General features: G+C 45.3%; 7 protein-coding genes across 7 annotated transcripts; 6 read left to right on the plus strand and 1 right to left on the minus strand.

The window, feature by feature from the left end:
* Positions 1–693: 693 nt before the first annotated feature.
* Positions 694–3,180, plus strand: BDB00DRAFT_804480 (major facilitator superfamily domain-containing protein). The gene is made up of 7 exons (XM_053122119.1): positions 694–880; positions 941–956; positions 1,032–1,128; positions 1,219–1,380; positions 1,608–1,948; positions 2,051–2,173; positions 2,298–3,180. Exons 1-7 carry the CDS (start codon positions 859–861, stop codon positions 2,998–3,000), a joined length of 1,464 nt encoding a protein of 487 aa, XP_052983717.1. The 5' UTR covers positions 694–858; the 3' UTR covers positions 3,001–3,180.
* A 1,245-nt stretch (positions 3,181–4,425) lies between these two features.
* BDB00DRAFT_756488 (uncharacterized protein) lies at positions 4,426–6,043 on the plus strand (the record flags this gene model as incomplete). Its single annotated transcript, XM_053118911.1, has 3 exons — positions 4,426–4,764; positions 5,084–5,263; positions 5,648–6,043. Coding segments are annotated over 3 exons (915 nt in total), but the record flags the coding sequence as incomplete, so codon positions are not given.
* A 1,783-nt stretch (positions 6,044–7,826) lies between these two features.
* BDB00DRAFT_733908 (uncharacterized protein) lies at positions 7,827–8,051 on the plus strand (the record flags this gene model as incomplete). Its single annotated transcript, XM_053118353.1, has 1 exon — positions 7,827–8,051. A coding segment is annotated over one exon (225 nt), but the record flags the coding sequence as incomplete, so codon positions are not given.
* Positions 8,052–8,099: 48 nt separating this feature from the next.
* Positions 8,100–8,919, plus strand: BDB00DRAFT_624324 (uncharacterized protein). Its single transcript, XM_053118072.1, has one exon. It carries the CDS (start codon positions 8,342–8,344, stop codon positions 8,843–8,845), a length of 504 nt encoding a protein of 167 aa, XP_052983720.1. The 5' UTR covers positions 8,100–8,341; the 3' UTR covers positions 8,846–8,919.
* On the minus strand, positions 8,876–10,295 carry BDB00DRAFT_936276 (uncharacterized protein). Its single transcript, XM_053129226.1, has 2 exons — positions 9,765–10,295; positions 8,876–9,660 (listed from the first exon to the last, which is right to left on the minus strand). Exons 1-2 carry the CDS (start codon positions 10,059–10,061, stop codon positions 8,995–8,997), a joined length of 963 nt encoding a protein of 320 aa, XP_052983721.1. The 5' UTR covers positions 10,062–10,295; the 3' UTR covers positions 8,876–8,994.
* Positions 10,296–14,070: 3,775 nt separating this feature from the next.
* BDB00DRAFT_756791 (aspartate-semialdehyde dehydrogenase) lies at positions 14,071–15,218 on the plus strand (the record flags this gene model as incomplete). Its single annotated transcript, XM_053118936.1, has 2 exons — positions 14,071–14,350; positions 14,431–15,218. The coding sequence occupies 2 exons, from the start codon at positions 14,071–14,073 to the stop codon at positions 15,216–15,218; spliced, it is 1,068 nt and encodes a 355-aa protein (XP_052983722.1).
* Positions 15,219–15,430: 212 nt separating this feature from the next.
* BDB00DRAFT_804506 (uncharacterized protein) lies at positions 15,431–16,816 on the plus strand. The gene is made up of 3 exons (XM_053122120.1): positions 15,431–15,784; positions 15,904–16,034; positions 16,223–16,816. Exons 1-3 carry the CDS (start codon positions 15,532–15,534, stop codon positions 16,538–16,540), a joined length of 702 nt encoding a protein of 233 aa, XP_052983723.1. The 5' UTR covers positions 15,431–15,531; the 3' UTR covers positions 16,541–16,816.
* The last annotated feature ends 33 nt before the right edge of the window (positions 16,817–16,849 follow it).

Below are 16,849 nucleotides of genomic sequence, written 5' to 3' on the forward strand. Positions count from 1 at the left end.
ACCACCACCACCACCTCCTACTACTACTACTGCTACTACTAGTACTAGTACAACCACTACCACCGCCAAAACCAGTACTGCCTCTAAAAAGCAGCACCATCATCATCGGCGCCATCCCCTTCAACACGATGAAGATGATTTAATAGCAACACAAAATAGAAAACATCGACGTCCTCCATCCTAATAAGGGGGGGGGGTGGATGGGGGTTGCGGCGGCGGCACAGCTTTTGGTAAAACCAATACAACACGGCCATCGTCTTGTACAATGTAATCCCGCGAAAAAAAAAATTATTTCTTTTTTGGTAAACTGTGGATGTACTCCTTATTGAAAAATTGCAAAGAGAAAGAGATGGCGGTGCAGGGACGTCTGTATGTACGTACGTCTACCATGCCATGATGGCACACACATAGCCTAGAGCACATAGCACATACACTACGCGCACTTGGTTTTCTCTTTGCGCAACCCCGCAATTTGCTTTTTTTTGCATAAATGTGATGGTATATAAGGAGCCACACGGTCTTTCTCTTTCTTTCTGTTTCTTCCGTAGCATTTTCCTTCCTCTTCTTTTTCCCCCCCATCTTCCAAACAAAACTCCACCACACGCACCGTCTCCTTATTTTTCGACATTAATGACAGCAGACGCCGACCCAAAGACCCCGCTTCTACAGCAGCAACAGCAACAGCAACAGCAGCATAAACCGCCTGTGAGTCGGCCAAAATACCGACGGCGTCGCTCTTCATTCGACCCTTCCACGTATAATAGCACAGGCCAGTCATTGCCCTATGTCAAGCCAAACCAACTAGAAACTACAGACCCAGGCCTCGGACTTGCTCAGATCCTCGGTCTTACCATTTGCATGGCAGGTGTCCAGTTTACCTGTAAGTCACTACTATTATACACTACTACCACTACTTGGCACTAACATTGGTGGTTTTTAGGGACGGTGGAATTATCGTGAGTTTTTATTGTGTGTTTGTTGATGAAAAAGGCTAATTTTATTTTCTGCGTAAACCACCGTCTCAATTACAGTTATGGCACGCCCTATCTCTTGTCACTGGACTTGTCAAGAGAACTCACAGCTGTCGTGTGGCTTGCAGGCCCACTCTCAGGTCTCATCGTCCAACCCGTGAGTATGACAGGGCACACACAGAAAGAAAGAAAGAAAGACACACAAAAAATTGTAATCGTAACCTTTGGAATTTTTCCATAAACACAGTTGATTGGTGCGTTGAGTGACAAATGCACTTCCCGTTATGGAAAACGCAGGCCGTTCATTGTTCTCGCCGGGTTCTTGACATGTCTCTCCATGCTGGGCGTTGCTTATGCAAGGGAAATCGGTCTCTTTGCTTCCAACCTCGCTCATGGAGACTCGTCCGCTGTAAGTTTTTCTCTCTCTATTCTGTTACAGCCGCTGGCTAGCAAAAGAAAGGATTCCGGGAACAGGTCACATGATCCTTCCCCTGTCTTTCTTTCACCCCCCTCCCCCTAGACAGCGTTCCTCGTCACCTCACATCACCACCCCCCAACCCAACCAACTACTACATTTGGGAGATTTAACAAAGAGTGATTGTATGACTGACTGACGTATGTGTATAATCCTCACAGGGTCATACGAATGCGATTATTGTTGCAGTGGCGTCATTTTACTTTATGGATTTCACTCTAAATGCAGTGCAAGCCATCTGTCGCGCCCTGATCCTCGACATACCGCCGCTATGGCAACAGGAATATGCGAATGCTTGGAGTGCTCGGATGAGTAACTCGGCTCAAGTCATTGGCTACTTTGTCGGCTTTATCGACTTGGTCAAGTATGCGCCCTGGCTTGGCGATTCACAAATGAAGGGATTCTGCGTGGTTGCCATTGCTGTCTTTTGTATCACATTGGGTGTCACCTGCCTGACAGTGCATGAGAAGCCGTTGGAGCGAGAGGATGATCAGGAGGACCTGTAAGTATGAAGCAATCGCTGTTGATGGTGGATAGGTGGCTCTAGTTACAGATAAAGATATAGCGTCAGAGATGGAGGGGCTAATACCCTACACAATGATAGGCCTTGGTACCATACCATCGTTTATATCTGGCGTGCCTTTACTCGTCTTCCTCGCCCAGTACAAACGCTGTGTAACACGCAGTTCTTTGCTTGGATGGGATGGTTCCCGTTCTTGTTCTACAGGCAAGTATTTGTCGCTATGGCAGCAAGGGGAGGCTTCTTTGGTATAGTAACGGGTAGTAGTAGTAGTAGTAGTAGTAATGATCTCTCATATTCACGTATACTCTACGGCATTCTACTGATATAGTACGCAATGGGTATCTGACATTTACTTTGCTACGCACCCGTCAGACGGTGAGGGTAACTGGACGGAGGGCACCCGAGCAGGCTCCTTTGCCCTCTTGTGCTACTCTGTGGTATCTGTGATTGCCGGGGTTGTGATTCCTGCCGTCGCTGCCAAGTATGAAAAAGCATGGTTCCTGCGTCTGGACAATATCTACACGGCATCGCACTTGGTGGTAGCGGGAGCGCTGCTTTCGGCTTGGTTTGTCAGGTCCGTCTCGGCTGCGACCGTGGTGTTGACCATCATGGGTATCCCCTGGGCCATCGTCTTGTGGATCCCGTTCTCCCTCGTCGGCGAATATGTCAGTTTTGAAGACGAGCGTAGACAGCAAGAACAGATTGCTGCTGCAACTGGCAATAGTAATAACGATGCTGCATCTGCATCTTCGTCTGCTTCCAATAACACGCCACGTGTATTGGAGGATCAGCAGCAGCAGGAGGATCCCAAGGATGAGTTCGATGCAGGCATGATCCTCGGTGTCCACAACATGTATGTGGTGTTTCCACAGTTTGCAGTGGCGATTATCGCTTCGTTCATCTTTGCGGCGACAGACGCGGCCACACCTTCAGATGATGAAGTATCAGGTGTCGCTTCGGTGCTTGCGTTTGGCGGTCTCATGGCATTGGTCGCAGCTGGATTCAGCCGGTTCATCATACGTGTCAAATAATCATTATGATTGGGGAGAGTTTATATATAATAATATCATAATAGTATACACATTACATCTTTCTCTCTCGGTAGTAGAAGCATTGCTGTTGTTATTGTTGCTGTTTTGGAAACGTGGCACTCCATGTATGTGTGTATTGTATTGTCTCCACTGTATGTGTGATGATAACTCCTGGAATTGCTCTCCCTCTCTCTCTCTCTCTCTCTCTCTATTACAACACAGCCCTTGGATGTTACACAGTTGTGCTATATGTTAGGATGCACCTAACATATTCTTCATTGAGGCTTGAAATTGTACATACATACACAGTGTAATAAGTCTTGGTAACAATAGTGAAATGCTAGTTGCTGCACCTTTGCTGCTGTCGCTTTCTCTTTCAAACGACGTGAGGACTTGGCGTCATTGTGTCACGCACACAGTTTGTGTTTTGAACCGTGGCGTTTCTCGTGCGTCTGATGTTTTTCTTTCTTGGGTGGGGGGTTGGGGGTTTAGTGCTACTACGCCTTAACATTCATCTTGCTTGTTGGAACAAGGATAAAGGGGAGAAGAGTATGTTTCTTGCCCCACGTAAAAAAAAAGAAAGGACAATCTCTAATCACGGGACCACCGGGGGTACAATACACACAAGAGAAAAACCACTTGATACACTCTTTAGCTCTTTACTATTCTCACCTCACCCCCCCCCCGCCACTCCATCCGCATTAATCGCATTATTCAACAAGGTAGCCGCTTTTTCCAAGAACAACTGTTTATGTTTATGCTGGGAAAGCGGTAGAAAATCTCAATGGTTCTGACATTGCCACTGCCTGCCTGGACTCACACTCTTGGCCTAGGCTCGGGGAGGAGGGGGGGGGACGGTGGGAATACAATACTGGGCGGTAGAACATGTGCACACAAGAGAGCCTTTTAGCAACTTGTCGTTATAGTGGAGCCAAGTGCCGATCTACCTCCACTGGCCAACGGTAATAAGCTCGGTAAGGTAGCTCGCATATGTAATACCCACTCCTCTTTTCTTCTAACTCACCACCCCCCCCCCCAAAACAGGCAGTAGTAGTAGTAGTAGTAGTAGTAGTAGTAGTAGTAGTACCATATATAATCTATTCTTTCCCTTTTTCTCTCTTCCTGATTTTATTCTCACTCTTCTTTCTTCTTCTTGTTCTTCTTCTTCTTCTCTGTGGCATTCCCTCCATTTTACCAGCCAACCGACATTGTGACACCCTCACACGCCAGCCTACCTACCCATTGACCGAATTAAACCCCCCCCCTGTTTGTCTGCCATGCTCATTCTAAAGTTCAATGCATTGTCTGCACACGACCTCTTTGCTATCGAACGGGTACATGAAATAACTTTGAGAAAGAAGACGCGCTTCTAGTTCCCCGAAAAAGAAAGGAAAAAAAAACATTAACCGTATGTGTATATAGCGCATGATACGATGGCAGAATCGACGACGACCACGACCTACAATCAACCTCCACACCAACGTACTGAATTATGGACGCACCGATCTCTATGGCCACTTGCTCGGCATGTTTGCAGAACTACACGTCCTCGATGCGCTGGATATCACTCCATCCCAGCTGTTGGATTTCTTGATCGACGTTGACACCACCTATTTGAGCGCCCCATATCATTCGTTCTACCATGCGGTCGATATCGTCACCATGCTGTACTACATGCTGGTTGAGCTCGAGGCCGAACGGTACCTATCATCGCTTGACATTGCTGCCCTGCTGCTTGCAGCTTTGTGCCATGATGCTGGCCATGTACGTATACACACACTAATAATTATCCTCACTGTGTGGGTGTGGGAAACAGAAAAGGAGGAGACAGGAGTTGGGAGCTGATGATGAGGAAAGGGGAGGGGGGGAGAGAGAGAAAGATGGGTTGTGCTACGAATGTGGGTTTATTATGGGTTGTGCTCAAGAAAAAGGAGGCAACACATTTATAGACCGGACTCTTCTTCTACCTCTTCTCTCTCTCTCTCTCTCTATTTGCCACTCGTGATAATTACACACCACTTTAATGATAATTAACCGCCTTCCAACCCTATTACAACTCTCCCCTGGATGATCTGTTATGTAGCCTGGATACAACAACCTGTACCAGGTCAACTTCAAGACAGATCTAGCCTCGCGCTACAGCAACACTTCGGTGTTGGAATCCTACTCGGTTGACATTACCCGAGACCTGTTGCACAGACACAAGCTACTCAAGAATCTGGGCACGGGCCCGAAGAAGAACAGAACCAAGAATCAACCTTCTGTCTTTATGACTACTACGACTACTACTACTGCTACTACCCCTTCGTTATCCCCCTCGACCACTACTACTACTACTACGACGACGACGACGACTGCAACTGACTTTCCTCGATCGGAACAACAACACTTCTTGGATGCCGTTGCAAACCTGATCTTGTCCACTGACATGGTGTTCCACTATGAACTGCAAGAACAACTCGGCGTTCTCGAAGCCTTGCTTACGCCAAGCACCAGCACGAGCACCTCCAGTAGCTCAAGTTGCAGCAGCAGCAGCAGTAGTGTTACTACTACTACTACTACTACTACTACTACAAGTAGCAGCGAAGATGACGAATATTATCCTTGGGCCACCAAAGACTATGCCGTCCATTATGACGCATCCCAGCATCTTGACGAGGGCGATGCGTCGGGAGAAGTAAGCCAAGACGGTAACCGCAAGAACAATGGCGGACTACTCAACGACACGCATCGACAAAGTCTGAGCCGGATCTTACTGCATGCAGCCGACATTAGCAACACAGTGCGTCCTTGGCCGATCTCGAAACAATGGTCGGACTTGATTGTTCAAGAGTTCTTCCGCCAGGGCGATGCCGAAAAGGCTGCAGGGCTCGAAGTCTCTCCTGGCATGGACCGCGATCAGTCAACTCAGCCTAACATCAGTCTCAAGTTTGGTGACCTGCTTGTCCAACCCTATTTTCAAGCACTTGCTGCATTTTTACCTTCCGCCCGTGTCTTTCTGGACACCTTGGCCGAGAATCGATGCGAATGGGAACGGCTCAAAGATCAGCCTGTTACTGCTACTGCTGCTACTACAACAACTTCTTTCACTACGACTACAACAGCACCTCCAACCACATCTGCATCATCTACACCAACAAGTATCATACATCATCAATTGCAACCTGCCGAGGGTCAGTTTCCGGGCAGTCTGTTGCCAGCTTGTGGATCAAATCCGTCGGGTCGACGAGTCAGTGTTGCTGCAGGCACCGTAGTGATTCCAGATGATCATCGTGATCTCGTCGTCGGATTTAGCAACAATAAGACAATCAGGAAACGCCAGCGGAGCAGCTTGATGCTCAATAATGGTGGTGGTGGTGGTGGTGGTGGTAGCAGCAGCAGCAGTAATACGAGCAAACATCGTAGACCCCTAGGTCTTCGAAGTGCCAGTCATTCAGGTACGGCGGCCACTTCTCCTGACAACCACCATCATCATCATCATTATCATTATCATCAGAGGCGGCGGATACCTGTGCATTGGGCTTCCGCTGATCTCTTGAAACCCATCGTCTTTGAGTCCACCTCCTCCCCTACTTCTCCCTCAATGTTATATCACCCCCATCAAGACAAAAAGCAGCAACAACAACAACAACAATTGCTTCGTCAAGTCGTATGAGTCTTGCATAATGTGTATATCTTTCTTTTCAAACTTGTATAGCCTACCACTACCGTTACATTTCTATATATATATTACCACTTATCATCATCCTCATCATCATCCTATATAGCCATTCCCACAATATCTGTCTGTACCATATTCTCTTTCTCCCATCATTCAACATTTAGATATCTCCAACAACAACAACAACAACTCCTTAAAATCCAAAAAAACGAAAGAGAACAAAGCTTGCCCAAAAGGGGCCGTGATTCACGTTCCTGATATCCCATTAAAGTGTCCGCACAGTGTGCTGCTGTTGCTGACGTTGTTTATTTTGGGTACCATCATTAAATCAATAAGTCATCACAGCTACTGCGCGCGAGTTCTCTATCTGACTGTGTACGAGCTGCAACCAACCAGGATGAGACTTACTAAACCTGTTCTGTTTTGGAAGCGCTCATGTATGCCGCGGAGGCTGAAAAAAAAATAGGTAACAGATGCTTGGCCTTTGTGGTGATTTTCTCCCTCCCCCCCCCTCTCTCTCCTCCTCTGTTTGCCGCCGCCGCCGACAACTGCCTCTGCAGCAGCTGGTGGTATGGTAGCTGGTGCTGCTGATGCCCTCCTCGGGGCGGTACAGTAAAAAGAAAACCCTGTTGTGAAACTACAAGGCGCGCATATCAAATTCCACTGGGTGCATCTCAGGCAGTATGTCTCGCTCTAAAAAAAAAAACTTGGCCATGTTTGGGCCACATGGCAAACTTTCTTTTTCTTCTCTTTTCTCTCTTTTTCATTATCATCGTTTCTCTCTCTTTCTCTCTCTCTCTCTCTTTCTTCTCTCTTTTTACTTTGCCCTGCCTCTGTTTCTAGCTTACATCATACTGATACCATCGACTTCCACCATCATCATTGTCAACATAGCATACATACAGCATAGAAGCAAATACTACAGCCACATACAAGAACAAGAAAATAAAAGGAAAAGAGGATGGCAGCAACAGCAACCACGACGACGACGGCCCGGATGCCAACACTTGAATCTGTACTCGATAACCGATCAACAGATTGTTTCCGCGAATTCCAGGCATTTTTGCACCAGACATTTTGCAACGAGAACCTAGCCTTTTGGATAGCGGTGCACCAGTACCAAGCCGAATATCCTGGTGACGGAGACGAAAATGCATGCCACGCGATCGTTCACGCACACATCCGATCCAATTCTATACAGGAGATCAACATCCCTTGTGAGATGCGGCAAGATATTCTACATCAAGTCTACCATCATCACAACTATCGACACGATGTCTTTTCTCAAGCCGTAACCTCTATATTAGAGTTGATGCGTGCCAATTCGTATATACCTTTTATTCAACAAAAACAGCAGCAGCAGCAACAACAACAACAACGTCATTTTTCACTAAATGACGATGATGACGATGATGATGATGATTATTATAACGACGATCAGCAACAGCGACAACGCAAAGCCTTGTCAACAGCGCTCACGACGTCAGTCTCATGCCCTAGCATCGCTAGTAGCTCAGCAGCATCGTTTTCGTCCCCGTCTGTGCTTCATCGGATCAAACGGACATTACTTTTAAGCAATGTGGTGACCAAGAAGCGACCGTATGCATCCATGCCAAGCACACCACGCACGTCAGGAGAGTCCGTACGTCGATCTTGGTCATCCTGGCGAAAGCGACTGTGATGTTATACTACTTTTTTGTTACAACTTTTTTTTTTTTATTTCCCACCTCCTCCATATACATATTTCTGACATGCATCGCATTACACACGTTTACATACAGACAGAAGGACAGGACGTACCTTTTTACATATACCCCAACTTGCTCCACCTCCCTCTCTCATACCCGATCAGACCTATCTCCATCTTCAGGAAACCTTCTTTTTTGGCCACCCCTCCCCTCCTCTCTCTCTCTCTCTCTCTCTACGAGAAGAAGTAGTCAGTTACTCGGAGATGAGGCGAAAACATACTCCTTCTCTTACTCTCTCCATCAACGTCCAAGTGCACGCACTTACCCACACCAACCCCTTCTTCCACCAACACCCCCCCCCCTCCAAAGCTCTGGATTTTCTACCACTTGTTTCTTTTTTTTTCTCTCATATAGAGTTTCTTCTGCAACATTCTGTACAATATTCTTTTTTGCATTTTATTTACTTATTACAATTATTAATTCGAGGAAAATATAGATTCAACTGAAGAAGCGAACTACTGGGTATCACAAATTATATACAGCCTAGTGTGGGGTTCATTCATAGAGAAAGAAGATATAGTAAAAAGGCATCAACTGGGGGTTGCAGGCTGCTCGTTGGCGCTGCTATTGAACTCTTCGTGCTGATCATCCTCTACTTTCCAGGGGAAGTGCAATGTCACTGCTGCTGTTGCTGTTGTTGTTCTTATCATCACTGTCGTTCTCATCCTTACAATCCCCGATATTGCTAGTAGTGTCGTCGCTGTCAGGATGACGCTGCTGCTGATCGTCTTGACTGTTGTCTCCCGCTTCTGTTCCTCCCAATGTTGGTGGTGGCGCTCCGGTGCTGGTGCTAGTGCTGCTAGTAGCAATAGGGGACATCACCGTCATCATCATATCGCTTTTGCTGCTATTCACATCAGAGTCTTGTTCTTTGTCTTTTACATCGCATCGCTCCTCATCTTGTTGCTCCTGCTGTCGTTGCTGCTGCTGCTGCTGCTGCGGTTGTTGACGATAATGATGTTCTTGCACAGACGGTAGATAATAGACATTGTAAGGCGACATGGCCAGATCAGGACGCTCTCGAAACTGCAAGGCCAGAATATACACTGCTTTTTCAAACATATTCATCAGCTCTGGATCCATGCTATTGATCGATATCGTCAATTCATGCTCGGTCGTGTTTTCGAGTGCCAGTTCTGGACCCGTTACATTCGTTTTGCCGTTCGTAATTGTGTGAATCCGCTCCAGCACATTAGTTTCCTCGAGCCACTCAACCAGGGGCGTGGGTACAAGGAACGAGATTTGGAAATTCTAGTATAATTATCATTATTACCCAATTAATAAAAGACAGCTTTGATTTATTAAATAATATGTAGATCATCCATTCACTTTCTTATAGCATGTTTTTTTATTACCTGACCATAAAGGGCACTTTCGCGCGATCCATACATCCGAAACAAGCCGTCTCGCCACATTTTGGCTACTGCCTCTGGGCTTCCAAACACATGCGTCAATCGCCCACGTTTGTCGCTCCACCCAAACACGTAAATGTGGACATTGTAGAGATCTTGAAGTTGTTGGTGCACTTGACCGTGAAAACCAATCAAGGCACCGACCTGCTTGGGGGGGATTAAAGCACGCAACGTAATAGGATTCCTGTCGCCTATGCTTTCAATGACACTTTCGAATTTGCGCTTTCCTCCGAAATGCATATTTTTCTGTTGAATAATGGTGTTGTTGGCGGTATCGTGCTATATTAATGAATGTGCTGCAAAAAAGAGAGAGAGAGAGCGCGCACGTGCCAGAAATCGGCGCCTCAAACCTACTTGGAGGCGCATTTGCTTTATTCAATTTGCAGTTGAAAAACTACCACCACTGCGTAAACCAACGAACTTGCTATGCCGCTTGGTCCTCTTTACAAGGACTCTGGTACGCTAAAGATGTCTACTATGTACAAAAGATAAGGAAAGAGCTGCTTTTATTATTGATATCATACTTTCGTTCGTAAAGCTGCTGTAAGCTGCTCATGCCACTGCCATCTATCACTGCACATATAAATAGGTTTCTCTTCTCCGTCACTTCTCTGTTCCTCATTTTCTCATACATGTATTCACACCCAATAGTCAGTCACTCCTCTGGACACTCTGTTGGAAATATAAATATCATTCTTCATTTGGAAAAAAGTTAATGATTCATCTGGCTAGCGTTACTGTGCGTTGATGCTACTTCAAGGGGGTTTCCGCTTGAAGAATAGGCTTTATTTTCACCAAGTAGCCAGTCATTAACTGGTATGCACCAACTTTAAAAAAAGGTTGTTACACGTTACCAAACAAGCCCATGACGGTTCATGCAATCACTCACACATAGTATGTTGTTGTGCTCACGCAAAAAAAATAAAAAGAAAGTCAGCTCTTTTTTTTTCTGTGGCCCCTTCTTCTTCCCTCTTTCTAATCAAAGCTACATCCAACAACAGACAATGCCTCAATATTCAGCACTCTTCGATCATGCGCTGTGAGCTGTGACCTTGTAACTGCGGCGTCTACAAGGCTGTTCACATCAGAGCTTGCTGACAACTGGTCTACCTACGACGACGCCTTCTTTTGATTGTTATGTATTTCACTTTTCCTTACTGAAAATGCTATTGTTTATCATATAACCTGTTCCACAACGAAAAAAGTAAGTAGGCTCTGAAATATATATCAGCTATTATTGCATGACTGATATCTTCCGAAACATATATCATGATATCTTTAAACCCATTCTAACGAAAATGACATCTTTTTTTTTTTTTTCGTCGTTTTGACAAATCGTCCAATGTGAAACAAAGCAGGGTCCGTTTTTCAAACATCGGGGTTTTCCCTCGTGATCAAAGAAAGAGTTTTCGGATTGAGAGCGTACGTATTATTGGAGCAACTGCTTTGCTCTATTCACCCCATCCAGAAGACGTGTATTCAGAAAGTAAGTGGAACGTATTTTCTTGTTAATAAGAAAAGCAGCTACAGGAATAACGCTATGATGGTAAAATCCGTACTAATATACAGTGAGTCATAGCAGAGGCTTCCGAAGAGCGGCACTCGGCTGTGGACCTCACGAAACAAAGCATGTTCAAAGGTCAGTAACAGTAACCAGCTTCACATATAGGATGCCCACATACATATAACACAATTTGTAGCTACTTACACGAACTCTGATACTGATATCATGTAGCAGCAGCGCCGTGCCTTCATGGGCGTCAAAAAATCAGACGCAGTACAAACACCAAGCAGAAATAGGACAAGGTGGTATTATTTTGAAATCTCCTCTTGTCGTCTCGGGAATGATGACACAGCTGTCCTCCACGGTCTGAACAAGAGCCACTTGTCAAAACAACACCCTTTGGCAACTGACCAAGTCGGTAATGCGATGATGATGACGACGAAAAGGCCGCGGTAGCGGTAATACTACCGGATCATGCTTTGACAGCTCTGGGGAAAATAGGTAACGTTAGAGAACCCTGTCAACGTTGGCCTTTGGAACTTTTTTTTTATCACCTTGCTAATGTTTATTTTCCCACATATTACAGCACAAACCCCTGGATCGTTGAAGAAAAGGAGGCTGATCAATTCATCCAGCATTGGTCGTTAATTCTTTCAAAAAAAAAAAATGTTCAGTGTGAGTACTGTAAGTTACTATGATTACGCGTTACTTTTATTCTGTCTCACACAAGTTTGGTAGAAACACTGCCTTTTGCTGGTCTACGTCTCCGCCCCTCCTCTCACGCGAAAAATTGCGCGCCACCAGCCCATGTGTAGCTGCCTACATAGAGCAGTTTCAACTGGGACAATACGCCCATTGAGAAGGGAAGCGGACTACGAGTTCCCTTTTCGATGGGCTGGTGGGGCGCTGCCTCATTCCATGGCCCGTCAAGCCTACACGACCCATGGAGTGATATCGGCTAGGAAATTGACACATGGTCGAAACCAAAGAAGTTGGAATGAGTTATCTGTCGGATGAAGTTATTTACAGCGCGTGGTCGCAAGCAAAGTATGCGTTAAAAGGTGTTTGGGTTGCAACATAGCACCACTGTCTAGCTCTTATGATAAAACACCTACAAAGTCTCAACATACATCAACAATCATCATGTGTATCAAATTTATGCTACGCTAGCAGAACTTTTTCCACTACGGGTGTTTTTTTCTGTTATTGCAATCTCATTCTCATACATCAGTATCCCTTCTCCACAACTGTATCTCAAAGAAGTGGGCCACATGCCCATAGGCACCGGTCCATTCAGTCTTCCATAATAAACATAAATCTTAATCTATCTATATCCAAATGCGTGAGTCCATAACATTGATTTCCGTTGTCTTTTAGCGCCAAAGATTGTTCATTAAAATAATCTCGTACACCGTGATGCGAGCAGAAATAGTTCCTGCCTCTTTCCATCGTCTCGTTTTTCCGTCATAGTGCAAACAAGCTAGGCGCCGTCATAAGTGGACTATAGATCAATCCATGTGCTGTTGGTGCTCGCAATTTAGAGGGGATCTGTTTAGTTCTTGTCGTTAGCGTTTGTTGACACACTTCCTGGTTTAATTCCTTTGCTCTTTCTTCAGGAGAAGAATGGTATGTACAATTAAGGCCGTAAACGCTGCGCTATTCGCATCAATAGCGAATTTGTTTCTGGGCACTAAGTAATGTGTTGACATTGTTCACGGTACCGGTCTATCCTAATAGGAGCTATATGCAGTATAAACAATAGGGCTACATCTACTGTGAAACTGATCTTTAAAAGGTTCCACTGCGGGCACAGCGTTGAATTTTAGATAGCTCAGTGCTATCTTTTGGGCAACTCAAGCAAGCATAACTTGGGTGCAGTATGCAGACCAGGAGCAGATAATCGCAGTATAACTATAATTTCCTGAGGACCAGACACCAAGGTACTCTTTCTTTTTTGTGTGGAGAAGAATTCGGTGGTTGCCATAAAACCTGAGAAATATAGCTTTTTGCCGAGCGAACTCTTTGTGCCTGTTTTGGTAACACGTCAAAGGAAAAGAGTTGAGGAGTATCGTTTCTGCCAATCAACAGGCTATAAATTAGAACTTTCTTGCAAGTAGAAGCGCCAGCTGTCGCCATCTCTTTCATGGCCGTATAGAAGCTTACAGCGCCTCTGTAGGCAGTTATCAATGTCCAAAAGGCATCTTACAAGCATCAAACGACACCTTTTTGTATCAAGGGTGTAGCCATATTAAAGAGCTTTTCTATTCGCTTTTAAGATGAGGCAGCTCGCTAACAAAATAGTGTCTTTTGGTGGGCTACTACGTAAAACAAAGAAAAGCTCTATCTAGTACGTTATTCTGTAAACGTAGTAAAGTGGCACTGATCTTGGATGAATGCGAGTTTCCAGGTATTTAAAGTTACATTTACTAGCGAACAAGAGCTCTGAGAACAAGAAAAAATAAAAGTATTACGCTGCTGAAAACATAGAATGCTGGTCGGCAGCATTCTTGAGCAACTTGGAGAGTTACAGCTGCACAATGAAAGATATCGCCCTGCAGCTATAGCTAGATACAAAATGACAGCAAACTATTTCAAATCAGAGTTAAAATCAGCAACAATGAGTCAGATTCCCAGAATCGGACCGTCACACAAAACCCAACCATGGATAAAAGATCTTTGATATTTTCGATCTCTCGCTTCCCGAATCTTTTTTCTTCCTCTATATCTTGTCATCCCCTACCCCTCATGGCTCCCACTAAGAAAGTCGGTATCCTCGGTGCCACCGGCACTGTTGGCCAGCGCTTCATTCTTCTTCTCGCCGATCATCCTGTCTTCACAATCCATGCCGTGGGTGCTTCCTCCCGCTCTGCCGGTAAAGCATACAAGGACGCTGTCAAGTGGAAGCAAAGCAAGCCGATCCCTGCCAATGTCGATACCTTGACTGTCAAGTCATGCGTTGCCGAAGAATTCAAGGAATGCGACGTTGTCTTTTCTGGTTTGGACTCTGATGTCGCTGGCGACATTGGTAAGTTTCTCAATTCACCAAAGAAATATCTGCTATGGTCCGTAGCAAGATCTAAACAAAAAAGGTTTTCATGTGAATAGAAATGGCCTTTTTGAAGGCAAACTTGGTCGTTTTCTCAAACGCCAGAAACTACCGTCGCGATCCTACCGTTCCTTTGATCGTCCCCACTGTCAACGTTAACCATTTCGACATCATCCCTCACCAGCGCACCGTGTACGGTCAAGAAAAGGGCTTCCTTATCACCAACGCCAACTGCTCAACGACTGGTCTTGTGGTGCCACTCAAGGCACTCCAGGACGCCTTTGGACCCATGTCGCACGTTCTCGTCCACACACAACAAGCCATCTCGGGCGCTGGCTACCCTGGCGTGCCCAGCTTGGATATTTTGGACAACGTTGTACCATACATTTCGGGCGAAGAGGAAAAGATGGAATGGGAAACGTGCAAAATTCTCGGTGGATCGGACGGCAAACAGTTCTTGCCCTTGACCGACACGATCGTATCTGCTACGTGCACGCGTGTGCCTGTCATTGATGGCCACTTGGAGTCCGTCTCGGTCAAGTTTGCCAACGGATGCCCCTCGGAGGAGGAGATCTACAAGGTCTTTGAATCGTACACGAGCGAGTCCCAAGCTTTGGGTTGTCACTCTGCACCTGAACAGGCCATTTTGGTCAACAGAGCCGATGATCGTCCTCAGCCAAGATTGGATCGTGAGTTGGCCAAGGGTCAGGCTGTCACGGTTGGCCGTGTCCGCCCTTGCCCCGTTTTGGATGTCAAGTTTACGCTCTTGGTCCACAACACCGTCTTGGGTGCTGCAGGCAGCTCTGTGTTGAATGCAGAGGTTGCAGTTGCCAAGGGTCTTATCTAAAATAGCACAAGTGTTTTATCCTTCCTTCTCTTCTCTTCTCTTCTCACCCCCAGCATACCATAAAAAACCGATCGATCGAAACTTTCAAAAAAGAAGAAAGAACAACGTAGCCAAGACTTTATGTATTAATAACACGGACGTTTTAGTATAATAGTAAACAATAGCATATATAAATTCAACGAGCGCATTATGTACGCTCGTCTCTCCTTTCCCCTCTCATTCTCCAGTTTACAACAAGCTCTTCTTACTTTTGACTACCATCAACGTTCCCGTGTCGTTTTGTCCCTCTGCGTGCTATATATTTCAGTAAACAATGAAGAGTGCGCTCATGAAAGCCGGCGTCAACCACGTCATCTCCACAGCACCAAAACCGAAACCACCAGGATCCGATCTTGAAGCGCACCCGCAACAGAAGCGAAAGTACTTTTGGCAAAAGAAACAAGACCCTTATCAATTCCTTACAGCCCATGAACGCAAGATTCTGCATAAAGTCAAATCCCGAGCGCATACATTGGACAGTGGGTTGAATTGCTGTTGCTGTCAAATTGGACTTGACCCCATCATTGGTGAGTTTCTATACACTCGGCAAAATATATAGAGTGATGCGAGAGGGAGCTAGTTGTTGCTATGATATGCAAGGATATGGAAAATGACGTATGAATGAGGTGCATATTGTACGGAATAGGGTTAATACCGGTCATTGGGGACTTTGCTGGCTTAGTATTGGCGCTATACTTGGTTCAGACTGCAGCACAAGTAAACCTGCCACAATCCATTGTCAGCCAAATGATGATGAATATCATTGTCGATTTTTTTGTATGTATGACACAATACACACACAGTTGCAGGAAGGTGGCCGATCTGCATTCACCACTGCTGTTCTGTTACATAGACTATGCTACCCCTTGGCTGCTGCAGGTCGCTGCACACAAAAAATCTATGTTGTGTAAAATGTTACTCACACACAAAGTTTATTTTAAAAATACCCCATCTTGCTCTTCTAGATTGGTATAGTGCCTGTTGTGGGAGATCTAATGGATGTCATGTACAAGGCAAACACGCGGAATGCTATATTACTGGAAAACTATCTCAATAAGCAACAATTGAAACGGCAGCAACAAGGGGAAGCAGGAGCAGTAGGAGGCTCATCGTCGTCTCATCCACAGCTGGATCAACATCGACCGTTATTACAAGACCATTCTTCAGCACCACCCGATCCACCTGCTTCTTCATCATCAGCACCACCCGCTTATATACAACAGCAACATCAGCAAAAAGACAAACATAAGCAACAACAATCAAACAATCCGCATCTCTATTGATCATCAATACCTTAGCATTTTTGTATACGTAAAATTTATTATACTCTTATATTATGTACGATCACCCTTCTGTGAGGGTTCTACTATTCAACTACATATCACCAACCTCAATAAATACATCACTTACTATCATTCACACATACACTATTGGCTATGTTTTAATAGTTTTCTCCCCGCGTTACGAGATATAGAGAGAGAGAGAAAAGAGAAAGAGGAAGAGAGGGCTAAATACAAAAAAGAGTAGTAGTGGTAGTAATAAAAAGGAAAAAATGTCATTTGTGGTAGTAGGTGAGTGAGTATAGTAGATGG

The sequence above is a fragment of the Zychaea mexicana genome, assembly GCF_025766255.1.
Source record: "Zychaea mexicana strain RSA 1403 chromosome Unknown BDB00scaffold_9, whole genome shotgun sequence".
Taxonomy (NCBI): Eukaryota; Fungi; Mucoromycota; class Mucoromycetes; order Mucorales; family Lichtheimiaceae; genus Zychaea; species Zychaea mexicana.